The following is a 24787-nucleotide window of genomic DNA, read 5'->3' as shown; positions in this document are numbered from 1 at the left end:
GTCCTGTGAGAGCACCTGGAGGCTCACGTCCTGGTCCTGGATTCCCTTGGGTACGTGGCCAATGTCCATTGTGGCTGGGGCTGGGTGGGGGCTGGGTCGTCACTTTTGTTTTGCAGTTTATTTTTCAGAGTTTCAGTTTAGCCCCGACCTTTCCAGCCCCTCTTCAGTTCCTGATGTTTTCTGGTTGGAACATGGTGTTGTCCACATGGTCCTGAAGTCTGGTCACTCGTGGGCTGTGCAATGTCATTCCTGCCTTGCTGCTAAGTAAACTTCTGGGGCCAGCATGTTTGGCAAGAAGTGGCCTCCTCAGAGTTGGGCATGAAGCTGGTTGCTGTGTTTTGGGTGGGGGGTCATGAGGGGTCCACCCGACAAGGCAATGCTGGACCCTTACCAGGTTAGGGGAGGCCAAGGTGGCATTGGCTGGACAGCCAAGGTCCCTGCAGTGTCCCCCTTCCTAGCCTTCCCCCAGGGCCCTCCTGGGCTCTAGCAAAAGCAAATCCGGTGCCCACTCTGCCCAGCATCCACTCAGGCCCCATCGATCTTAAGAATCCATGCACATTTTGCTTTCCTTGACATCATATATTTATTACTTGAATATAAAAACAGCATTTTGAGTTACCATCTGAAAAGCAGCCCTCTTTGGTTCTGGGCCAGGATCCCTTGTATCCAGACTGGCTCCTGTCATAGGCCAGAGTCCACCATGTCAGGGGAGTGGGCCTGGGCCTTCTGTGCTCTGCCTGGAGCGTATCCCGGGTTGCTCTTGAGACACCTGAGATGCCGAGGCCATGACCTGCGGGCCCAGGGCACTTCCCCCCAGGGCAAATGCAGGGTGCACCCTGCGGCTGGGGCAGATGGCACAGGCCCAGCACCAAGGTCTCTGCTCTCCTGAGCGTGGCTGCCGGACTCTCCCCACAACACTGGCCAGTGTTTCTGGATGTCTCCAGGGAGATACATGATTGTTTTGCACCAATCAAGCCAAGTTCGGCAATGAGAAGGTCATCGTGGGGTTTGGTCACCTTCCCACTGTGGCCTTGGAGTACTGAGCCCTCAGCCAGAGCCAGTGGGCCCCCTTTAGGGTGGGCATCTTTAGTCCCCAGAGCCAGGGTGTGCTGGAGGGGCTTAGGTCAGGGAAGCTGTCCGCAGGGTCTGCAGCCCAAGCCTGGTCCTGCTAGATGGGGGATGGTGTGTGTGGTGTAGACGAGGGTCCATGTCTCTGCACAGGGAGGGAAGTAAGCCACCCCAGGTCCATGAGGCCAGTGGCTATCCTGTGGTCCTGATTGTTGCCATCCAAGGCAGCGTCCCATTCCCTTCTGTCCCTTGCTTCTGAGGTTCGGCTGAGATGGGCTGGTGCTGCAGCCAGGACTGGGCTGAGGGCTCGAGTGATATGGCCCCTGCCATCCGCCCTGGCCATCCCAGGGGGAATACCCTACCATTCCCACCTCGGGCCTAGCACTAGGTTCAGTCCATTAGTGCACAAGGCTCCCCTGTGTTGGGTCTGGGGCCTGTGGGTAGACAGCATCAGGTGTGTAGAGAAGAGCTGTGTGACCATGCTTTGGGAGTACAGTGCTGTTTATCCCTTTGCTGGAGCGCCCAGTCTGCACCTCAGTCTCGGGCGGCGGCCCCCAGCTCTCCCTGCGTTCTTCCATTCTGTGGCTGGCTTAAAACAGCTCCTCCACTCATGCTGGCTTCCCCGAAAGGTTGTGTTGACAGTTTCATTTGTGGGACAGGTGCTGGGGAAATGGAGAGCAGCTTTGGGGGCCTGCACTGGTCTCTCGCTCTTGCTGGGCCTGTTTTCCCAGCTGTCGGTGGGGCTGGGCTCCACAGTGTCTCTTCACCTATGAGGTGCACCCATGTCCCCGCACCGTGTTGCTGGCACAGCTGAGCCCAGCGCTGCTTTTCCTCTTGGGGGCTCTCTGTCCTTGCAGCTGGCTCCATCCAGACCAGTAAGCAGCAGTTCTGACGCTCTGGGGATGTCACCCGCAGTGCGTGTCCTCCCCGTGGAGGGCCCTATATTGGTGCAAGGGCAAGGGATCCAGCGGAGTTGGCCTCAGTGGGCTGGCGGGACTGGGCAGGAGGATGCCTGAGCAGCCCTGGGCACCCGGCCATGCTCACTGTGCTCCGGGCAGTGTGGCCTCGTGGCTATGCCCTGCCCACTGCGGTGAGCCTGGATTTGAGCTCCGCATACTTGTCCTGCTTCTTTTTACCCATGAAAAACTAACATGCTGGGCAGCCAGGGGGCAAGCTGGGAGGGAAAGTGCTGGTTTGTCTCTGCAGCTGCCAAGCCCTCATGGCCCCCGCCTGCTCCCCTGGGGCTCTGGGGCCCTGAGGGGCAACACTGGGCTGGGCCCAGCAGGCCCAATCCCACCCTGTGCTTGGCCTCAGATGCCTGGCCCCTGCCCTTTTCTGGATAAGGCATCACACACACCAGCCACTTCAGGCTTATGGTCTCTTAACTTCACGGAGTCCCAGCCAGAACCTCAACCAGGCTTGTCCTCAGTTTTTACTCTGTCATGTATAGCAGCACCACTCTTGTTTCTGGCCAATGTGGATATGAGTGGAGGCTGGACTGCTGGTCTGCAGACCAGTGTTGCCAGGAGCTCTCAGGCTATGGTCACCTGCGCCTGCCTCGGGGTCTTGGGCACCCATCAGTGGAGCAGCTTCTCACTCCCTGCTTGCTGGCCACACTGGCCATGCCACACCAGCTGTGTGGCTACAAATGGTCCCCCACCCTTTCTTGGCCCTGGCATCTGCCTCTGTGAGATGGGAGTGGGGTGGCCCTGTGAAATGGAGGGTGGGCTGGCATGTGGTATGAGTGGCAGAGGGCCTGGGAGGTAAGAAGCTCTAATGAGCTCTTCCTGCCCTTCCCAGCGGGCTCCAAGCCGCCCACGGCCCATGTTTCTGCTAGGTCTAGCAGGAAGCGGAGGAGCCGGGTTAGAGTCCCAAGACCCATGGGGAGTGAGCCGGCTGCTTCCGGCCAGCCTCGGATTAATGGCTTTTAATTTAGAATTTAATCAGTGTGCTTCCCTCTAGAGGGCTGGATGCTCTGGTCTGGGAGTGAGTTGTATGGTCTGTGAGTGGGGCGGGCAGGGGCCCATCATGGCCTTGCCAGGCTGTGCCCCACCCCACTGAGCTTACTCTGCTTTGCCTGCAGCTGGTGGGCGCTCTGGTCATGGAGGACTGCAATGTGCACTCGGCCGCCAGCATCCTGGCCTCGGTGAAGGAGCAGGAGGCCCGCTTCGAGAGGCTGACACGGGCACTGGAGCAGGAGCGGCGCCATGTTGCCCTACAGCTGGAGCGTGCCCAGCAGCCTGGCATGGTCAGTGGTGGCATGGGCAGTGGGCAGCCCCTGCCAATGGCCTGGCAACAGCTGGTCCTCCAGGTAACAGCCTAGTGACTTGGGAAGGGTGAAAATTGCCAAGTGGGAAAACAATCAGTGGGTCCTGGTGGACCACAAGCCAGCATGCACTCGCTTATTGCAAGATTTGCTGGGGCTCCTGGGGAGGAAAGGAAAATGGGATCCCAGGTTGGGCTGGAAGTCCCACTTGGGTATACTAGGCACCATGTGAAGAGTGGGCAGGACACAGCCCAACACTCAGAACAGCACCCTCCACTGAGCCCTCAGGGCCCAGGCAGCTGGATGGGGTCTGTTCTGGGCAGCTCTTTGGTCTGCCTAGAGACACTTTAGGGGTTTGCCTGCACCATGCCTAACCCTGCCACAGTGTTCATTGCATGCACTGGTGGGTCAGCCCCAGGAGGAGGCCCAGAGCTCTGCCTGCAGCTTAGAGGCTGACCTGGGAGCCTCATTTTCTCTGCTGGCCATTATCCTCAGACTGGGCTCCGGCCCCTACTCAGCCTCAGGAGGTATAGAGCCCTCTGTGTTCCATGGCCAGGCCCTAAGAACGCTAAAGTTGGGGTATGCAGTGAGCAGTTAGACCACTGGGACACCCCATTCCCAGCACCCCAGTGCTCTAACCTGTAGATGAAACAGCAAGAGCCCCTGGCTTGGGGTTAGGAGGCCGGAACAAGTACATGCAGGGAGACTTGGAATGTGGTGTGATTATCATGGTTCCTGTTACTGACGGAGGGCTAGCACAGTGGGGAGTCAGGGTGGAGCTGTCCCAGCAGCCACGGGGAAGGGGGCTCTCCTCACCACCCAGCTTAGAGGCTGGGGGGGGTTGCCTCCTGCTGCGGCCTCTGGGTTCTTCACAGAGTGACCCTAGAGGGCTCTCCCTGCAGAGTCCTGTCTCCCTGGCTCAGCTCCCTGCCCCGCTAAACCCAGCAGCCAGACCTCCCCCCAGCATACTCCCAGCACCTGCACCTCCACCCGCCTTCTTTGGTCCTGCTGGGCTCTGACTCTGGGGACCTGCGCCTGGCACACACATGCCAGGGGCTTGGGGCAGCCTGGCCCTTCTCATCTAGAGAGAAAGGGAGCAAACGCTGGTCTCTGTTGAGGCAGCCCCATGGGCTCTCCTCACCTGGCTGGGGCATGTGGGGCTCAGAACCAGCAGCCTGTGTCAGGCCAAGGGACCTGGGGTTGGTGACTACTCCTTGAGTCTTGGTGTCCAGACTTGGTGTCGGCCAGCAGGCGTCATGCTTCCTACGTCTGCTCATGAGACCCACATAGAAGGCCCAGCCCAGCACCAGTGCATGCTCAGAGTCAAATTAATGTCCCCAGAGGGTCCGAGACTCACTAGGGGGCCCTTTTTCATGGCTCCTGGTGCTCAGAGGCCTCTGGTGGGTCTCAGTGCTGGGGCCACTCTCACAGCCCTCAGACTTGAGATACTCCAAAATGTGAGGCCTGTACCCTCAAACTTGAGGCGGGGAAGCAGAACGCTGGGCCCAGCTGGGCCATATAGGGACAGTGGAAGCCAGTGACCCCGAGGCCGCCTCTCAGGCGCCAGTGTGCTCAGTCCAACCCTCCCAGACCGGAACTGTCCTCGGGCAGGCAGTGTGGGAGGACCCAAGGCACCCCGGAGGGTTGATGCCCTGGTGGGAAGATGTTCTCACAGCCTGGAGCTACCCTGACCTCCTCAGGCAAAAGACTTCAAGACCTCAGGCTACTGCCCCTCCACCTACCACCCCTGAACTCTCCCCCCGACCCCCTGCCCTTGATTTTCTCAGGCTGGGATTGAAGAGAGCATGTGTTGCCAGGGCTGCAGCTCAACTGGCTGGGCTGATGAGGATACTAGGGGAGGCAGGGCCTCCTTGGGCTGGCCAGGTTTCCCAGATTGGTTTCAGTAGGAAGTGCCTAGCGATCTACCTGCTGAGCCACAGGGTCAGAGCCCGGGCTTTGGGAAGCCAGGGCAATGGCAAGGCAGGTAGCTGGGGGCTGAGGCTGGGGAACCAGGCCAGGGGGAGTGCTGCTGCACTCACTGGGCTGCTCCAGGGTCCTGGCTACCTGCCCTTCATCTTCCAGCAGGAAGGGGCCCCTCCTCTAGACAGCCAGCTGAAACAGGGCTGACGCCCACCCAGTGGGGAGGGGTGCCATCAGGGAACTTGCCTTGGGCTCGTCTTAGGTGGATAGGTGGCTGGGGCACTAGCTGCTGGTGCAGTTGAGAAGATGGAGCCAGCTTAAAGATAAGATGCGGGCGCGTTTTTGGCGCAGTGTCTGGTCTTCTGCGCTCTGCTCCAGGGGTTCCAGGCAGGTTGGCCCTAGATGCAAGATACAGGGGTCCAGCCAGTGGTAGGGTAGCTCACCCCTCTGCAGGTGGGGGAACTGAGGCTCAGAGGGGCACATGGTGGGTACCTAGAATCTTGAGCATGCTAGCCGAGTGGCCTCTGTATATGGCACTCGGGGCAGCAGGAAGTGGTCCCTGCGGAGGCTGTTTTCTGAGGGGTCTGCGGAGAAGCCAGTGGGAGGCCTGGGCCCGAGCCCTTTCTCTTGTCAGACCCACTGAGTCTCCCTGGGTTGGTCTCAGCTCATTTGATCTCAGAACCTGTTTCCCTGTTCGTGATGCTGGAGCCATTGGCTTGGCCTTTGTGGGGTTTGACATAAGAAGGTGGCTCCAGCCTGGCCCTTCCCCTCCCATTTTTCACTGCAGCAGAACCAGATTCCCTAGGGTGTGGCCCACATTGAGGCTGGCCTGGGGGAGCAGTGGGGGTGCATTCGGGGCTTCTGTGCCTCGATGGGGAGAACCCAAGATACAAAGTGGGGGTCCCCTGCAGGGCCCTTTTCCAGGTCCCCATCGAACTCTGTGGGGACAGTTCCTCGCAGGCCCATTCAGAGTGGCGGCTGGGCAGGAGGGTGAGGGGGGATCTGGGAGACTGGAGAGATCTCACAGAGCCGTGACTACTGTCTCATCGGCCCCCATTTCATGGCAGGTGAAACTGAGTCGCAGCCAGGTTTGTGCCAGTGAGGGAGGCCTTGTGCTCTGTGCATCGCAGCACGGGCACCTGCCCTGCCGGAACTGTTTCCCCCTTTGCAGGCGGACTGAAGTGTGGTCATAAACCGAGGCCAAACCGAGGCCTGGGAAGGACTTGGCCGAAGTGTTTCGGCGGGAAAGTGACACCCCTGCCGCAGGGAGGGGGAGGGAGCCGAAGTCCAGGCCGGCAGTGGGTGGGGGGAGGTGGTGGGAGGTGGGGGGACAGGGGGCGACCCGGGGCTGCAGGGCCCCGCCCCCTATCTCTGGGGGGCGGGACCTCACCTTGCCCGCCCCCCGCCCGCCACGCCCACCCCGGCCCCCGCCACGCCCCACCTGGGCGCGGCCCCGCCCGATTGGCTGCTCGCCGTGACCGCCGCCAGATCCGCCCCCGCGGGGAGCGAGTCCGCCGAGCCTGAGCCCGAGCGGCCGAGGCGCCGGAGCCGAGCCTGGTCCAGCCACCGCCTCCCCTGCTGCTGGCCAGCGCCCCCCGAGTCCCGGCCCGATGCCGGCCGAACTCAGACAGGTTGGAGGGAAGTTGGCTTGGGGGGACCCTGGCCCGGGGTCGGAGGCAGAGGGCGGGGCGTCGGCCTGCCCGGGAGGACCCGCTTTTGTTCCGCGGAGCCGCTGGCCCGAGGCGGCTATTGTCTTGCGCCCCTGGCTGGGCTGCGTCAGGCTGGGGCCAGGGCCCGGCGGGTGGCGGTGTGAGCGCGGTGCCCCCGGGTATGCAGGACGGGCCGCAGGGTCTCTAGAGCCCATCCCCGGGGCCTGGGGGGGCCGGGACCCCTGGCAGTTTGACCCTCCTCTTGGCACCGGCCCGGACCGGATGGACGCTTCTTGGCCAGCGCCCAGGACAGGTGCCTGGGGACCCGGGTGGAGAGCCAGGGCCTTCCTGAGCGGCTTCTGTCTGTGCAGGAAGGAGGCTGAAGTCTGAAGAGGGAAGCCCGGGTAGGCCTTCTGCTCCCTGAGAGGGTTCCTCCTCTCCCCTCCACACCCCCTGCGCCGGCTCTGACTCCCGGGACCTGCAAAGGAGCTTCCGGAGCTTTAATGGAAGTCTTCTCTGCCTCCGAGGCGCACGTGATGGGAGGGGTAGAGACAGGCCCTGCCCACTAATGGATGCTGGAGGAGATCTCTAAGGAAAACGGGGTCCTCCCCCTCTCAGCATTGAGGTGGGGGGAGGCATAGGCAGTTTGTCCTCTGCTCAGAGCAGTGCTGGGTTCAGTAACAGGCAGGGAAACTGAGCAGAGGAGAGACCAGCCAAGACCCTCTGTGGTGGGAGGCAGGTCTCCCACACACCTGCTACCTGGGCACCCAGGCCCCTGCCTGTCGTACGGCCCTGGTGTGGCCCCCAGGGTCTGGCCCTCAGAGGTGGAGGGACCAGTTTTTGGGAAATCCATGGTCACAGTGTGTCTGATGACCCCGAGCTGAGCTTGGGGAAGCTGAGGTGGATGACAGTCAGCCCTGCTCTCCCACCCCAAGTTTGCTCCCCCAGCTTGGCTTTTTGGCATCTCTGCCTGGGGCCACGCCCTGGCAGGTGCACTGCTGTGTGCAGGAGTAAGCTCCAGGTCCTGGAGACTGGTCAGAGGCTGTGGCACCAAGGGAAAGGGCATTTTGTGGTGGCCAAGGGCTTGCTGCCTGGTGAGAGATGCCAGCCTGGCTTGTCCTGGACTCTACCTGGGAGGGCCATAATGGGGATGGAGAAGATTCATTCATTCATCCATCGGACAGCAGCCACCTCCTGCCCTCTGGGAGCCTGGCCTGCAGGTGTGGGATCCAGGTGTGCAATCTCACCTTAACTCATTCTCTGTGTGTGCTAGCCAGGCCTTGGACAGGGGAGGGGCCTGCCCCTGCAGTCTGTTCTTCAGGACACAGACCGTGGTTGTGCATCTGTGAAGTCCGGTGGTTTGGGTAGATAAGTACTATGGGACCAGGGCCCAGCCACCTGTGCCCCAGCATCCCTCTGTGTGTTGGTCCAATCTTGCTTTTCTGCTCCCTGTGTTCCTTGCATTTTGCCACAAAAGTGAGACTGGTGCTACCCAGCACGTCCCACGACCCCAGCCCCCTCTGTCCTTCTCACCTCCTTGTGAAGAAGCTGAGCCGAAGGTGCGTGATGGGGCCCAGAGCCCCTATGCTGGGCTCAGCCCTGTGTTCCCGGGACCCTCTTGTGAGCAGGGGTAGGTGGTCTACCTCCCTGGCCACTCTGGCCCCTCCCACAAGCCCAAGGGAGCTCATGGGAAACCCCAGGCCTGGGCAGCAGCCTGTTTCTGGGCCAGTCCTGGGGGCCCCAGACCTGGTGCACCAGAGATTGAAGAGCCAAGGGAGGGATGAGTGCTGGGAGGCCGGGCGGGGTGCAAGAGGAGCAAGGATGGGGCCCCAGCTGGGGAGGGGGTGATGAGAGATGACTGACAGGATGCAGCATGTGGGGTTGGGCTGGAGGTGGGGTGTTCAGGGTAGAGCCCATGTCTAGGGTACAGAGGGGAACAGCCCAGAGTTGGGTCTGAGGCAGAGGCTGTGTGGGGCTGCAGGGCCAGGGTCCCTGAGAGTGGGCCAGCCTGGGCAGGTGCACGTCAGACATGGACACTGGGGCCAGACAGGGATCCAGGGACTGCAGCCAACTCCTGTTGAGAGTCAGCCCACCATTCCACAGCCCCACCCTAAAGATGTTGCAGAGACCTGAGCCACCAGATGGCTATGGGCCTCTCACTACTCTACATCTCAGTTTCTCCGTCTGCCAGCCAGCTCTGAGACTCCCAGAGTGGATGTTGGGCAGATGATTGGCAGAGTTGGTGGCCCCTGTCCCTGTGTGTTGAGACTCTGTGAGGCCCTGCATGGATAAGGGTCTCCGATACACGGTGGAGGACGGGAGGATGTGTGCTCACGAGTGTGCCTCTGGGAACAGTGGGCACCGTGCCCTTGGGGTGCTGTTAGAGCACACAGGTTGATGTGCTTGGCCTGTGCCGGGCTGGGTACTTGCACACGTGCATGTACATGCATGTGTCCCTGTCTGAGGGGTCATGTATATGCATGTGTGTGTGCCTGGGCATGTGTAGCAGGGGCCGGGCTTTCCTGTGATCACTGGCTGACTCATGCTCCTGCCACCCGGGTGAAGTCATCTCTCGTTTTTAGCTCCCTGAGGTCATTTGCCAGCAGGGACTCTTGGGGCCTCTGGATCCTACTGCGGGGCTGCTAGGCCGGGGCTGATGGGTGGTGCCGCAGGGTTGCCAGGTCTTGCTGCGGGGGTGTGGCTCTCCTGGACCACCCCAGCTCTGCCTGTCAGACCCTCACCACAGCCTTGGTGGGAGGGATAAGCTGGGCCAGAGTGGCATCGGGGTCCTGAGATGTCCTCCCCTTTTCCTCTCCCCCTTACCCCCACTGCCTAGCTAGGGAAGAGGGGGTTTTTCTCTGAGTTTTTAATACATGTAAATATATACATATATGAGGGGCTACATCCCACTGGCAGAGTCCTGGGTAACGTTTCCTCAGTCTTGCTTTATACCCTCCTCACTCTGTCGCCAGAACTGCAGCCCCTCAGTGCCTGGGCCCCTGCTTGAACTCAGATGAGCCCCACCCAGGGCCCAGCAGAGAGAGCTCAGGGCCTGACATATTTGCCAGATACAGATGGGGCAGCCCAGCCCCAGCAGTGATGGGCCACACAAGCCTTCTCCTGCTTCAGAGCAGTCCCAGCTCCCCAGTGCCTTTGGAGAAGAGTCCAGCCTGCCCTGCCTGGCAGCGTGCCAGTTGTCCCCACTCTAGGCCTCAGTCTATTTCTTTTTCCCAGGGAACAGGTTCCCTTTTCCTAGCCAGGTCCGCAGCAGGCATTCCACCTACATCTCAAGACTGAGGGCGAGATGAGGCCCAAAGCCTTCCTTGCCAGATTGCCTTCTCTGGGGGTGCTTGAAATCCCACTTGGACTGTGAAGTTCTAGGTAAATCCTCTTCCCCCTGCCAGGCCTCAGTTTCCCCATCTATAAAGTTATCTGTCATCCTCCAAGACCCTGCCTGTGGGAGAGGGGGAGGTGCCTTCTGTGGCCACTTCTTTCCTCTGTCAGCCTGAGGGATACACCTGTCCTAACATGTTGGTGCAGGCCCCTTCCTGGACACCTGCACTGCATGCATTTGGGGGTCAAGTATTCCCCCAGCATAGGACCCTGACCTGGGGAGGCTTCCCAGCCCACGAGCCTTGGCAGGAGGTCCTGAGGGCAGCGCTGAGCATCTAACCTGGCTCACCTCCCAGGCCCAAGAATGGGCAGAGTCTGCCTCTGGAGCCTGGCAGAGCTTAGTGTCTGTGCAGGCCCCAGGGGGCCCAGGCAAGGGACCCACTGTGCAAGGACCAGGGGCCTGGGCCACAAAGCGGGACCTGTCCTCCTGCTGACCCTGCCCTGGCTGCCTGGGAATGTGCTCCGCCTGACCCACCCACCAGGGCTTGGGTTTCAGCTCCTGCCCATCCTGGCTAGATGCCGATCCCCGGATGTTGGTGCCATGTGGCCCTGGGGCCAGGCGCCTGTGCAGTCAGAGGCCCGGGGCAGGCTGTGAGTCTCAGGTCCTCAAGCCACTCAGCGTGGCAGGGGTTGGGCCTGGCTCTGATGTGGGCCAGCCTATCCTCTTTGAGCCTCAGTTTCCCCACTGGCAAGTCCAGTCAGTAGGCATGTGGATAGAAAAGTATCAGTCCAGAGTTGTCTTGCCTAGAATTCCAGTGTCGTCACCCCATGCAGAATGGTGGCAAGGGCACCCATAGGCTCAAATCTACTGTGTCTGGTCTCTGATATGATGCCCAGAGTCTCAGTCACTGGGGGCGCCAGCCACTGGCCTGAGGTAGGGCAAACCTGTGCTTACACAACACTCAAGAATGTCTGGGCTGGAAGGAATAAGGACATACTGGTGCTGCAGGTGCATGGGGTGTTCTGGGAACTGCGTATTTCTGTCCCTTGAAGGGCGTCTGGCTGGCGTTGGTGGCGGGAACCTTAGTGTGGCCACAGGAGTCAGTAGGCAGTGCTGAAACAGCCCCCAGAAGGCTTCTATACTCAAGGTGTCTGGGGCAGGTGAGGGAGGAGGCCCCAGGACACCATGATGTCCCAGCTAGGGGTGGTGGTTGACATCAGGAAGGCATCCTGCAGGTCTCACTGGCACCTCCTGGGGCCTGGAGGAGCCTGTGGCAGCCAGGCCGTGCAGCTTGGGGAGGGCCCTGAAGACTTCACCCCCCCGGTTCTATGTCCTTATCTGCCAACTCAGCCTGAGGAGACCTGAGATGGGGGTCCAGCCCCAGGGTCCCCCCAGGATGGGGTGCCAGGGCAGGGTTAGCACCTCGATGTTCAGAGGGCAAGAACTTATTGCTGTCCTTGTCAGCTTGGGCCGAAACAGGCCTTGGGGTGGGTGGGTTCAGGACCAGGAGGAAGGCACCCTGGTGTGCTGGCCAGCATGAGCTGAGGCAGAGCTGCTGTGTGTGGGGACCTGCACTCCAGGGGTGACTGAGCAGCAGGCCTGCCCACCAATGTCCCTCCTTGCCCCAGGAGCAGAGCCCAGGCAGCCAGGCCTCACTGGCCACGATGCCGGAGGCACCTGATGTGCTGGAGGAGACCGTGACGGTGGAGGAGGACCCCGGCACACCCACTTCCCATGTGTCTATTGTCACATCCGAAGATGGCACAACCCGGCGCACCGAGACCAAGGTATGGCCAGGCCCAGGCAGTGGGTGGGTGAGCAGGGCCAGGCTGCTGCAGCTGTCCCACCTGCAGAGTGGACATGGAAGCTTGCCACGTGGGGCCTCTCATTGCTCGAGTGGGAAATTAAGGCCAGCCAGACCCCAGCAAAGCAGTTTCTAGGCCTCTCGTGCTACCCCACCTACCTGCCTATCCATCCACCAGGTCACCAAGACTGTTAAGACGGTGACCACTCGGACAGTACGCCAGGTGCCCGTGGGCCCAGATGGACTCCCCCTGCTGGATGGCGGCCCCCCACTAGGCCCTTTTGCAGATGGTGCCCTGGACCGGCATTTCCTGCTGCGTGGTGGTGGCCCAGCGGCCACACTCTCTCGAGCCTACCTCAGCAGCGGGGGTGGCTTTCCCGAAGGCCCCGAGCCCCGGGACAGCCCCAGCTATGGCAGCCTGTCCCGAGGGCTGGGCATGCGGCCCCCACGTGCTGGCCCCCTTGGCCCAGGCCCTGGTGATGGCTGCTTCACACTGCCTGGCCACCGGGAAGCCTTCCCGGTGGGTCCTGAGCCTGGGCCACCAGGTGGCTGCTCCCTGCCCGAGCGCTTCCAGGCAGAGCCGTATGGCTTGGAGGATGACACGCGTAGCCTGGCCGCTGATGACGAGGGTGGCCCTGAGCTGGAGCCTGACTATGGCACGGCCACAAGGAGGAGGCCTGAGTGTGGGCGGGGCCTTCATACCAGGTGAGCTGCACCCCGTCCCCTGTGGCTACCTCCTCTGGGAAGTCTGCCCTCCACCCCCCAACTGCAGAGTGCCCCACTTGTCAAGTGGCTGCAGTTGAGTTAGTCATGCATGTTAGTTTGAATTGGCCTTGGCTCTCATCAGGGACAGAAGAAAGGTGGACCCTGGGGTGGTAGGAGTTCGGCTGGGCACTGTCCTGCAGGCCCAGGGCCCAGGAAAGCTGGGAAGAGTGCCGGCCACTGGCCTTGCTCCAGCCACATTCTGGGTAACCAGAACCCAGAGCCCTGGCCCTTGTCACAGCCCCTGGTTCTGTCCCCATTGCCCTCAGTTTCTGCATCTCTGGAGTGGGGATGTGACCACAGCCCGGGTCAGGATTTTGTTGTGTGACCCTGGCCAAGTCACCTGACCGTCACTCCTAGCCTCAGGGCAGGCGGTTTGATGACAGCAACCCACAGGGCTAATGAGAGCTAAGGAGATCTTGTGCCCCAAGGGGCTGGTGGCCTGAATACTCCTCAGGTGGTCCTACTGGGATGGCTTCATGCGGAGAGGGCCATTTACTCCCCCTACGTCCTGGCACAGCCAGAGATGGGCCTCATGGAAGATGGGGTGGTTTTGTGGAAGGGAGGTGAGACGGTCTCTCCAGCAGCCGTAGCAGATGTCTCACAGAAACTTGTTTTGCTCGGGATTGGGAAACTGCCCGGTGACAGCAGTGAGTGAGCTTGCTGTCCTGGGAGGGTTGCCTGGGTCCTGATAGCCGCTGGCTGGGGTTTGGCATTTGGCTCTGAATTGGTTCTCACTGGGCTGGTGCATGACTCTCTGTGTCCCCACCATGCTCCGGGCCAAGATACAGGTGCTCTCAGCCCAGCCCTGCTGGGTGAGTTTGCAGTCCTGAAGAAGGTGTGATGGGGCAGCTCAGAGGCAGGGCTGGCGGCTGCTGTGACGATGTCCACGCGCCCCACTTGCCTGTGCAGGGCCTACGAGGACAGAGCAGATGATGGCGGCGAGCTGACGGACGAGCGGCCTGCGTTCCCAACGGTGACGGCGCCCCTGGCCCAGCCCGAACGGGGCAGCATGGGCAGCCTGGACCGGCTGGTGCGGCGCTCGCCCTCAGTGGATAGCGCCCGCAAGGAGCCGCGCTGGCGGGACCCTGAGCTGCCTGAGGTGCTGGCCATGCTGCGGCACCCCGTGGACCCCGTGAAGGCCAATGCGGCCGCCTACCTGCAGCATCTGTGCTTTGAGAACGAGGGTGTCAAGCGGCGTGTACGGCAGTTGCGGGGGCTGCCGCTGCTTGTGGCACTGCTGGACCACCCACGGGCTGAGGTGCGGCGCCGGGCCTGTGGGGCACTGCGCAACCTCTCCTATGGCCGCGACACTGACAACAAGGCCGCCATCCGGGACTGCGGTGGTGTGCCTGCCCTGGTGCGCCTGCTGAGGGCTGCCCGGGACAACGAGGTCCGTGAGCTTGTCACTGGTGAGTGGGACCTGGCCATGCCCACATCCCCTGGGAAGAGAAGAGTGTGAGGCTCAACCCGGGAGGAACGAGGCCACTCGGCCTGCGACCGCCTGGGAAAGCACCCGGTAGGCAGGAGTGCAGCTGCTGAGACGCTTGCCCCAGGAGCCAGGCATCAGGCCCAGACACTGTGACAGGTTCCCCAGTCTCTACCATAGCAGGGAGGCTGACGCTGCGCCCCTCAGGCATGTCCCCTCACCTCCTGCCTTCACACCTCCTGCCCCCACAGAAACTCTCCTGGGACCCACCTCCTTGGTTCCCACCCCAACAGTGCAGTGGTGGGGCTTGTGCCTTGTGAGAGCTGAGGGACAGGTAGGGTCACCGTGTCTCTGCGAGGCCCTGTGGCCTCAGGAGTGTTAGTGCCACCTGCCACATGGCACCTGCCACATGGGTGGGACGGGACAGCACTGCCACACCCTCCTCTGCACCTCCTCCCCTTTGGGGCTCCTTCCTAGCTGGAAACCAGTACTGGGTGTCCCCCAGAACCACTCACGGCTTTTGTTACTTCCTACTGTTCTGCGTGAGCTGGGACATGAGGAGAGTGGGACAGGTCCTGAGCGTGGCCACCTGGGGAGGTAGGCAGGCGGTGCATATGGTCAGCACAGATTGGCCAATCGCACCCCACAGGCACCCTGTGGAACCTGTCATCCTATGAGCCCCTGAAGATGGTCATCATTGACCATGGCCTGCAGACGCTGACCCACGAGGTGATCGTGCCCCACTCAGGATGGGAGCGTGAGCCCAACGAGGACTCCAAGCCACGGGACGCTGAGTGGACAACTGTCTTCAAGAACACGTCGGGCTGCCTGAGGTGTGGACCAGGCCTGGTGCTAAAGCCCACATGCACACCAGGCCCCGTCCTCGTGGTCCCAGATAGTGTGGAAGATGGCGGCGAGCTTAGGAGCACCAGAGCTTAGGAGCTTCAGAGCTGTGGCACAAGTCCTGTGGATGAGAAGTGGGGCCTGATGGAGCTGTCCTCACCCCCAAGTGGTGCCCCAGTCTTCCCAGGGGCACCCTCTGGAGGGGTCTCTGTGGTACCGTAGCCCTGCCCAGCTCTCACCTACCTTCCCATCACTTGGCAGCCAGAGGGGGAGCTGGGACCTTCCTGTTCATCTGCCTGGGAGGCTCATCCCAGCCACCTGTGACCTCTGCCCTTCCCCTCCTACCCCTGGGAGGCCCTGCCGACCCCACAGAGTCCTGGGTCCCCACAGTCCTGCTTGTCCATCAGGGTGTTCCCCCGCAGCCCTGCAGGCTCTTGACCTTGGGGTAAGGTGGGGCCCAGAGCTGCCATTGGGGTGGCGAGGGACCCAGAATTGCCCTTGCACAGGTTCAGGTCTCTCTGAGTGCACCTGTCCCTTTCCAGGTCAGCTGGGAGGCAGGGAAACCCTGTCTTTCCCTGCCCAGCTATCCCCAGCCAAGATAGTTGTCTGCCAGGGCTCCCCTTCTGAGGCCTGGGGGCAGTTAGCTTCTCCCCCTTCACTGAGCTCCAGACTGTGGGGTCCTTTCCCATTAGTGCTAGGAGGGCAGCAGCAGGGCCTATTTTGCAGATGAAGACAAGCCCACAAGGCCAGGGTGGAGCCAGGGAGTTTCTGGTAGCCAGGGGTCACCTGGCCTGCTCTTGGCCACACAGGAATGTGAGCTCCGATGGTGCTGAGGCCCGGCGGCGACTCCGGGAGTGTGAAGGGCTGGTGGACGCGCTCCTGCATGCCCTGCAGTCGGCTGTGGGCCGGAAGGACACTGACAACAAGGTGGGCAGGGACGGTCACAGCCTCATACCAAGGGCTGGAGAGACGATCATGCAGGTCCCAGGAGGCTGGAACTGTGGGAGCAGCACAGGGGAATGGGCTTGTGGGTCTGGGGTGGCGTTCTGGGTGTGGCCCGCCTCGCAGTGACCACACTGAAGTGGGCACCGTCCTGCAGGCAGAAGGTGTGCCGTGAGGCAGAGGCTTCCTCCCATGGACCCTCCCTGGCAGTTACCGCCCTTTTGCTCCCCTCCAGTGAGGCCTCCCTATTCCTTTGCTCCCGGTGCCCTCATGCACACCAGCTGTGGCCAGTCTTTCCTGAGGGCCAGCCCTGTGCCTAGGGTGCCCTGCCCCACCCACTCACCTCTCCCTGCAGTCGGTGGAGAACTGCGTGTGCATCATGCGGAACCTGTCCTACCACGTGCACAAGGAGGTGCCCGGGGCCGACAGGTACCAGGAGGCCGAGCCCGGGCCCCTGGGCAGTGCTGTAGGCTCCCAGCGCCGGAGGCGGGATGATGCCAGCTGCTTTGGTGGCAAGAAGGCCAAAGGTGGGTGGGGCGGACTGGGGTACCATCTCAACTCCTGCCCCAGTGGAAGGCTCTCTGTACACCCACAGCAGCCCATCATGGAGGCTAGAGGACACCTGGTCAGCCCCCAACAGGCAGGCAGGGAAGCCAGGAGTCAAGGAGGCTGGACTGCCCTGGGTCACATGGTTGACGGGACCCAGGTCCAACCTTCCCCATCTACACTGTGGGACCCCCAGGGAGTACACAAGGGAAACAACCGATGCCCAGACCCAGTCTTTCTACTCCGGGGAGAGTTCCACTTGCCCATGAGTTGGGAAGGAGCCATGGCTGCTGCCTGCTCACTGTTCACAGAATAGCTGTAGACTGCCACCAACCTGTGGGGCAGCCCCCCATCTGCCTGGGCAAGATGCCCTGCACAGCTTCTCTACTGCACTAGCAGGGTGTAGGTTCCCAGGACCTCCCCAGCAGCTGTGGGGGACCTGTACGCCACCTGCCCCTGCCCCACTGACCCCAGGCCTCCCTCTTCTTGTCCCCCTGGTGGGTGCTCAGTGCCCAGAAGTGATGGGATGAGGTTCCACATGCTGCCTGCTTGATCCAGGGTGTGCAGTGGGAACCTGAGGCTTCCGGGAGGGCATGGGGGGGTGATGAGTGCTGCCTGTTCAGGCTCCTCTCCTCTCTCCTCTGCTTCCTCCGGCCTCCCAGAGGAGTGGTTCCACCAAGGTGAGTCCCTTTTTATCCTGCTCTCCAGGCCTGGCGTGTGCAGTGGGTACCTGGGAAGAGGCGAGCACGTTCCAGCCCCAGGGCCCTGCCCCACCCCTGGCTTCATCACTCAGGCTGCCATCTTTATGACAGTGGCAGGTGGGAAGGCCACGGGGCTCATTCTGTAACCTCAGACTTGCCTACCTGGGCAGAGTTGGGCAGAGCCAAGAGTGGGCAGGGCCCGGGGGTACTTGTCTCTAGGGGCACCAAGGAGCAGTCTGTTTCTCTGATAGAATGGGGCATCATGTGGCTCGGAGGGATACAAGGGTCCCATGAGGGTGAGCAGGGCAGGGACCCCAGGTCATCTGGCTCCACTCTGCTGCCTTCTGAAGGGGTAGAAGCATCATCTGACATGGGGAGAGTGGTTGACAGTGGGCTCACTGTCACAGACGTGTGCAAGCCAGGGCTACACAAATGTTAGGTGGGCTGCTGTGGGGTTTCTCCTGCCTAGTAGATCCTGGGACAATGTCCTGACCCCAGCTGGGGGAGTTTCCCCCTAGTTCTGCCTTACTGTGTGACCCAAGTGAGTCTTGTCCTGGTCAGCCTTCAGTTTCTTGGCTTGTATCCACCTACCATCCAGCCAGGGCTCCTGGCTTCCCTCAGTCTACATACCTGGCAGTTGCAAGGGAGCCACCGGGAGGGTCTGTGGTACAGCTCCCAGCACCTGGTGGGAGATGAGTCCTAGGGGCAGGGCTGGGACATCCCCAGGCCCCACTGCCACCAACTCCTATCCCTAGGCTAAACTGTCTGCCCAAACTCTGACAACGGTGCTCCACTCCCACAGGTGCCCAGGCCTGGACATGGGGGTGCCTTTTGGGGCCTGGGTAGGAGAGAACTGTGCCCAACTCTCCTGATACACCCATTCCCCATATGGGGTCTGCCTCACCTCCCACCACCTTTCCCTTCCAGGAAAGAAGGATGGTGAGATGGACCGGAACTTTGACACGCTAGACCTGCCCAAGCGAACTGAGGCCGCCAAAGGTGAGTGGGCTGAGATGAAGCCAGCTCCACTGGGGGATGTCTGGGCTCAGGATTGCCCTGGTAGTGAAGCTTTGAGCCATCAAGCAGGCCTGGAGGGCCTCAGGGAACTGACGGGGAAACAGGCCCCTAGGTGCAGGATTTCCTGGAGGGTGATTCAGCACCAGGACACCTGCTGAGGGTTTAGAATGGGAGGAAGTGCCATGGGTCATGTCAGGCAAGGTTGGGGGCTTGCTCGGCCTCACGGTGCATAAGAGGTGGGAAGGTTTGGAGGGACGCCTTCAGTGGAGGCAGGGCCTCCTGTGTTAGCCACAAAGCTGAGTTATCTGAGGGGGCTGGGAGCCAGGCGGACATGCTCACATCCAGGTTCAGAGGCTGGGCCAGACGAACACCTGCAGGGGCAGGGCAGTGCCTATTGGGCTGTATGCTGGGATCTGGCTTGAGAGAGAGGTCTGTCCTGGTGGGGCCTAGCCAGTTGGAAGAGCCTGCATGTCACCAGGGTGGAGGGCTCCAGCCGCAGGAGGGCTGTGGGGGAGTATTACAGGCAGAGCAGGGCTGATGCAGATACCCCAGCGGGGAGTGTGCTTGGAGTGTGTTGGAGCAGAAAGCCCAGCAGGGCAGGAGTAGAGGGAGCATGGGGCATGAGGACTGGCGAGGGTGTGATGAAATGTCACTGGGTGGGTACAGGGGAGATCGAGGTAGTACCCAAGCCAGGCTGAAGCCCCAGTTTGGGGACAGGCAAGCTTGGAAGGCTGTTTTGACCCCTCATTTCTGGAGCACTGGGCAGAGCAGCAGGACGGCGCCTCAATTGCCCGGGAACTTGGAGTGGTTGCCAGGAAGAGTGCCTCCTGTTGCTAGGGCAGCTGCCCTGGTTGCACTGCATCAGTTGACTTACAGAGGGTGGGCTCTATTGTCAGTGGGGGAGGGTGGGCCCTGTTGCTAGGGGGCGTAGCTCTCTGCACAGCTTCAGTTACTGGTGAAAGCAGGTCCTCTTGCTAGGGGTGTGGCCTTGGTTACACAACTCTCATTTACTGGCCAATGCTGGTCTTGTTGCCAGGGAGGGTGGGCCCTATTACCAGGGGCGTGGCCAGGATGCATAGCTTCAGGGACCTACCTGGAAATGCGGGTCTTGTTGCTAGGAGAGCGTTCCTGGTTGACACCTCCCTCCCCACTCCAGGCCTCCTGGATGCTCCTGCTGCCAGGCAGGTCCAACTGATTGAGCCTCAGTTTGCTCCTCTGTGAAATGGGAACGCTTTTTCCCTTGGGTGACTATATGTTGATAGTAAATATTACGTGACTCATCCACACCCATCCCTGGCCCCAGCTCACCCACGCCCTGGGAGCTCTGAAGCGGGAAGCGGGAGGGGTATGATGGATGAGAGCAGATTCTGGGTGACCGTGGGTGGCGGTTGCCCTGCACCTAGGCTTTGAGCTGCTGTACCAGCCCGAGGTGGTACGTCTCTACCTCTCCCTCCTCACGGAGAGCCGGAACTTCAACACCCTGGAGGCTGCCGCCGGCGCTCTGCAGAACCTCAGTGCCGGCAACTGGATGGTGAGGGACCAGGTCGGGCAGGGTGGGCAAGTCCTGAGAGAGGGAATCCCAGGCACCTCACTGGTGCAGCTCCTGCCTCGGCTGGCGGGGAAAGGAGGGGCCATACCACCACCCCAGGATCCAAGAGGTGTATGGGCTGCGGGCAATGCGTGCACCCTGGACGGTGGGAAAGCCTCGGTGGAGGTGCCGTTGAGCTTTTGGGGTAGGGCTTTGTCGGGCACGGAGCAGGAAGGTCCAGCTGGAGAGAGCGGTCAGCGTCTGGAGGTGGGAGAGTGCCTGGCATGTATGTCTGAGCAACCCTCTCCCCGCCTCCGCAGTGGGCCACGTACATCCGCGCCACAGTGCGCAAAGAGCGCGGGCTGCCGGTGCTTGTGGAACTGCTGCAGTCTGAGACCGACAAGGTGGTGCGCGCCGTCGCCATCGCTCTGCGCAACCTCTCGCTGGACCGGCGCAACAAAGACCTCATCGGTGAGGACGCCTGCAAAGCCCACGCCTGGGCACCGAACTGTGCCTGCAGCTTTGGGGTCCCATCGGAGGGGCTTGGAGGATGAGTGGTTTGGGAGTCCAGGCCCCGGCCCTCTCGCTTGGGCGCTGTCCCAACTGGAGGTAGCTCCAGTCCCCCCGGCCCTGTCTCTGAAGCTCAGCGCCCTGCTCACAGGGGCTCCTGTGACCGCCTGCACACAGGCGGTCTCCAGGGGCTCTCCTGGCAGTGCCCCTCGCCCTCGCGGGATCCCTGCTCCTTCCTGGAGAGGTGGGGCAGAGGTGTGTTCTGACACCTAGTCCTGCCCCTCAGGGAGCTACGCCATGGCCGAGCTTGTGCGGAATGTGCGCAATGCACAGGCTCCGCCGCGACCGGGGGCCTGCCTGGAGGAAGACACCGTGGTGGCGGTGCTCAACACCATCCACGAAATCGTGTCCGACAGCCTGGATAACGCGCGCTCGCTCCTGCAGGCACGCGGGGTGCCAGCGTTGGTGGCTCTCGGCGCCTCCAGGTGTGGAGGGGCGGGGTCGGTGGCTTGGGGAGCCGGGGAGGTGGGGGAGGGGCCACCACTGACCCCGCCCCCTGCCCCACAGCCAATCGGTACGCGAAGCGAAGGCGGCGTCACACGTGCTGCAGACTGTGTGGAGCTACAAGGAGCTGCGTGGTACCTTGCAGAAAGATGGTTGGACCAAGGCGCGCTTCCAGGTGCGGCTTCCCTGGCCTGCCTTCCATTCCCTGCTCACTTTGCCTTATTCCCACTCCATGTGCTTCACCCACCCTGTGTCTGTGTTTTATGTCTCAGTCAGCTGCTGCTACTGCCAAGGGGCCTAAGGGAGCACTGAGTCCTGGGGGCTTCGATGACAGCACGCTGCCACTGGTGGACAAAAGCCTTGGTGAGTGGTGGAGCTTAGGGAGCCTAGAGGGTGGCGACCCCAGCTGCCCCAGTTGCCTGACCCTTGGGTGAGGGTGAAGGAGGAGTCAGGCCTCCCACTGAGACGGCTTCCATAGGCCACTTTCCCTGCCCTCTGCCTCTTGGCTACTCCCTTCCCACAGCATCCGCGCTGTTGTCAAGCTGAGGTGAGGCTGTCAGCTGGCAGAGGTTGGGCACCTTAGTGACAGAGAGCCTCTAGGGCTACCTGGGCCAGCCCTGTGTGGGCTTCTCTGCCCCGATCCCCCCTGGCTGCCACATGCAGCCCGCCTCCTCCTCCTGCCTTGCAGAGGGCGAGAAAACTGGCAGCCGGGATGTGATCCCCATGGATGCGCTGGGCCCAGGTGAGTGCAGATGCAGTGTGGTTGGTTTTCTGTGCCGGGAGGGGACCAAGGCCTGAAGTGGGCCTGCTGGTTTTATGGGGTGTAGTTGGTGCTGGGTGGAGGAGAGATATTTGGTTTAGGGGTACTCAGAGGGTGAGGTACAGGGCAGCTAGAGAGGGATTAGTGCTCAGCCAGGGGCTCTGACCCACAAGTGGAGGGGAGTCTGGAGAGTTGGCAGGGTGTTGGTGAGAGCTGGCACCAGCCTGTATCTCCAGGACAGGGTGGGTGGGGGCTGTCTCCCAAAGCCCCTGTCCCACGAGTCCCCTGTGTCTGGGCTGAGAGGGAGATCTGCTCCTACAGGGCCTCCCTCAGAGCGCCCCTCATGCCCCACCTTACCCCATCTACAGACGGATACTCCACGGTGGACCGGAGGGAGCGGAGGCCACGGGGCGCCAGCTCTGCAGGAGAGGCCTCTGAGAAGGAACCCTTGAAAGTAAGTGGTCATGTGGCTGTGGGCAGGTCCCCGGTGAGGCCCTGTGTCTAGGGGTTGCTGGAGAGCAGCCTAGGCCATGCTGGGTCTGGTCTGGGCCCTGGGGTACGGCTGGGTTGTGGGGCCAAGCCCAGGAAGCAGCCCCTTCACGCCAGTCAGTCTGTGGGTACTGACGAGTTTGCAGCTCCCACCCACTGGGGACAACACTGCCCGGCCACACCCTGCATGGGCCAGAGCCTGTGAGCTAGTGTGTGTGCACCCTTCTGTGCATGTGCGTGCGAGAGCCCACCAGGGTCCACCAGCGATGGCAGGACCTGCTGCCTGCTGTGTGCCAATCCCCTGGCTTCCTGTGCAGGCCTGTGTGTGTGCACATGCCCGCCCTGGGCCCGTGTGAGCCACACGTTTCTGGCTCCCTGCGCCCTTGGTGCTACCTGTGCTGTCCTGGCAGGCCAACCCTTACATCGCCAGCCTCGGCCCTGCCCCTGCCCTGTCCCCCCAGGAGCTCTAACTAACCTGCTCTATTGTGCCTCTAATGCCCACCCGTGCGCTGCAGCTCCACCCCAGCAGGAAGGCCCCTCCCCCCGGGCCCAGCAGGCCCGCGGTCAGGCTGGTGGACGCCGTAGGGGACGCTAAGCCTCAGCCCGTTGATTCCTGGGTCTAGCTTGCATGCCTGGTACGTTCTCTCATCTGGTTGTTCGTCCAGCTGTTCCTGCCCTCTGGGCCAGGGCTTCTTGTTAGTCTCCGCTGCCTGCACGCTCTGCTCTTCCCGCACGTTCCCCGCAGGACTTTGGCCTCCAGTCCAGCAGCCCAGTGGCCCATTCCCGGAAAGACCAGGCAGAGGTCAGAGAGGGAGGGTGCTCCCTGGGCCCACAGCCCTGTCCCAGGCACTGTGGGATCAGGGGCCTGAGGAAATGGGACCAGAGTAGGGATGGGCACCATACCCTCCAACGCCCTTCGGGGACCAGCAAGTCAGGATCAGCCCTGGTGCCAAGACCCTTGGGGTCAGCCCACACCACCCAGGGCAGATGCTTCTATCCACATCTCCATCCATGTAGCTTGTGGAGTTGGCTGCCCTGCCCTGAGGTTACACGTGGTCCTGTGCCACTCAGTGGCTGCAGCGTCCACCATCCCCTCTCCCTCTGCAGGGCCCAGGCCCAGCCTCTTGTTCTTAGGGCTTGGATCGTGGAAGAAGGGCCACCCTGAGCAGATCGTGCCGTGGAGCTTGGAGCCCCCTGGCGGCAGGGGTTGGCAGTGCCTCGCCCCAGCCAAGCCTGACTTTGGGGACACCCTCCTGCCCCCCCACCCCACTCCCCCCATCCTACCTAACTCCCTAGGCCTGAGTTAGCTGTTTACTGACATGGTGCTGTGTGTGAGCGAGTGACAGAAGGCCCGAGGAGGCCGACTGGGCTGCTGGGGCAGGGCCCAGGGAGGTGGCAGGGAAGGGTGCCTGACTGGGCTTTGGGGCTGGTGGGATAGGAGGGTGCCCCTGGGAACACAGTGCCCCAGTGGTGCGGGCCAGGTCTGGCGCCAGGGGCAGGCAGCTAGGCAGGGAGGGGGCTGGGAAAGAACTTGGACTTCTAAAGGCGGAGGGTCTCCCTGGGCACCCTGCAGGCAGGCAGACCACAGTGTGGGGGGTGCCCCACAAGGCCCAGCCCTGGGCAAGGAAGCTTTGGAAGCAGCAAGGTGGGGGTCAGGCTACAGGTGCCCCACCTCCCCAGAGCCCTGCAGTCACGTGAGGCCCCTGTGCAGTAGAGAGCCTTTCTCCAGCCCATGCTGGCTGGGGCCAGGGCTGCCGCATCTGCCTGGAGCCTGGGCAGCACCTCCGGGACTGACCTTCGGCAGTGGCTTGGGGACTGCTTTCAGTGCCTGCTGTTCGTGACTCAGAAACAGAAGAAAAACACTGAGAAAAAGCATTAAAAATAAGCCAAAATAAGACTATTGGTAAACACCTAAATTTTTGTAAGAAAATTTAAAAATTAAAGAAGCAAAGGAACTTTTTGCTTTCTGCCACTCAGGTCTGGCACAAGTGGCTGGCTTCTCCCTTGTGTCAGGGGCCTCCGCGCGTCTGGGGCAGGGCCCTGGGTGGAGGTGGTCCCAGGTGTCCATCTGCTGTGTCCTGCAGAGGCTCTGTTTCTGGTCCCTGGGTGGCCCCAAACTTGTCCACTTGGGCTCACTGGTCTGTCTATCCATAGGAGTGGGCTGGCTGGGGGCTAGCCAGGCCTTGAGCCCAGGAGTAGAATCTTGGCTAGGGGCTGGTCTGGGTGCAGGTGAACTCAGCTAGCACAGGGTTGATCTCTGTCCTGGGCCTGGGAACTGGGCCCTTGGAGCCTCTGAGGTGGCTAGCAGTCTGACCGCTTGGAGGAGATGGGGGCAGCTCTGGGTGTAGGTGGACACAAACCAGCACTGCATCCTCACTCATGGGCCGGGGAGGCAACTACAGGGATGTGGGAGCTGGTCTGAGCCATTGCCTCTTCTGTAAGCAAGGCCCAGTGGGGAGTAGGGAAGGAGATGCTTCCACTCTGTGCCACATGGGGCCCAGAGGGGCTGGTGCTGCTGCGGGGTCCACCTGTCCCCAGCGCCTGCTTGGTCAGAAAGGTGTGAATGCTGGCTGACTCCTCTTCGTTTCCCAGGCCGGCAGTCGTCCCCATGGGGCTAACAGGTGCCCCTGGCCTAGCTGCAGGAGGGCTGACCTCTGCACCACTGTGGCTGGGAGGCCAGTGGGCCAGGCGTGCCACCCAGAACCCAGCCAGCTA

The 24787-nt window shown here is 61.8% G+C and overlaps 1 protein-coding gene across 11 annotated transcripts in view; it reads left to right on the top strand.

The window, feature by feature from the left end:
• The window catches only part of ARVCF (ARVCF delta catenin family member), a 46855-nt gene extending 22807 nt beyond the window's left edge, over positions 1-24048 (top strand). For 2 of the 11 annotated variants that reach the window (XM_034949238.3, XM_034949237.3), the window contains 17 exons: positions 3152-3379; positions 11866-12024; positions 12220-12746; positions 13716-14215; positions 14882-15065; positions 15885-16002; positions 16373-16544; positions 17226-17243; positions 18192-18263; positions 19685-19812; positions 20130-20280; positions 20606-20804; positions 20887-20998; positions 21096-21186; positions 21512-21565; positions 21952-22037; positions 22738-23173. In XM_034949238.3, the coding sequence (XP_034805129.3) occupies positions 3170-3379; positions 11866-12024; positions 12220-12746; positions 13716-14215; positions 14882-15065; positions 15885-16002; positions 16373-16544; positions 17226-17243; positions 18192-18263; positions 19685-19812; positions 20130-20280; positions 20606-20804; positions 20887-20998; positions 21096-21186; positions 21512-21565; positions 21952-22037; positions 22738-22941 (2985 nt within the window). In that variant the 5' untranslated portion in view covers positions 3152-3169 and the 3' untranslated portion in view covers positions 22942-23173. The other 9 variants (XM_003814054.5, XM_034949240.3, XM_008966672.4 and 6 more) reach the window with 9 other exon arrangements.
• Positions 24049-24787: the final 739 nt, after the last annotated feature.

The sequence above is a fragment of the Pan paniscus genome, chromosome 23 (assembly GCF_029289425.2).
Source record: "Pan paniscus chromosome 23, NHGRI_mPanPan1-v2.0_pri, whole genome shotgun sequence".
Lineage (NCBI taxonomy): Eukaryota > Metazoa > Chordata > Mammalia > Primates > Hominidae > Pan > Pan paniscus.
This window is presented reverse-complemented; position numbering and strand designations above follow the sequence as displayed.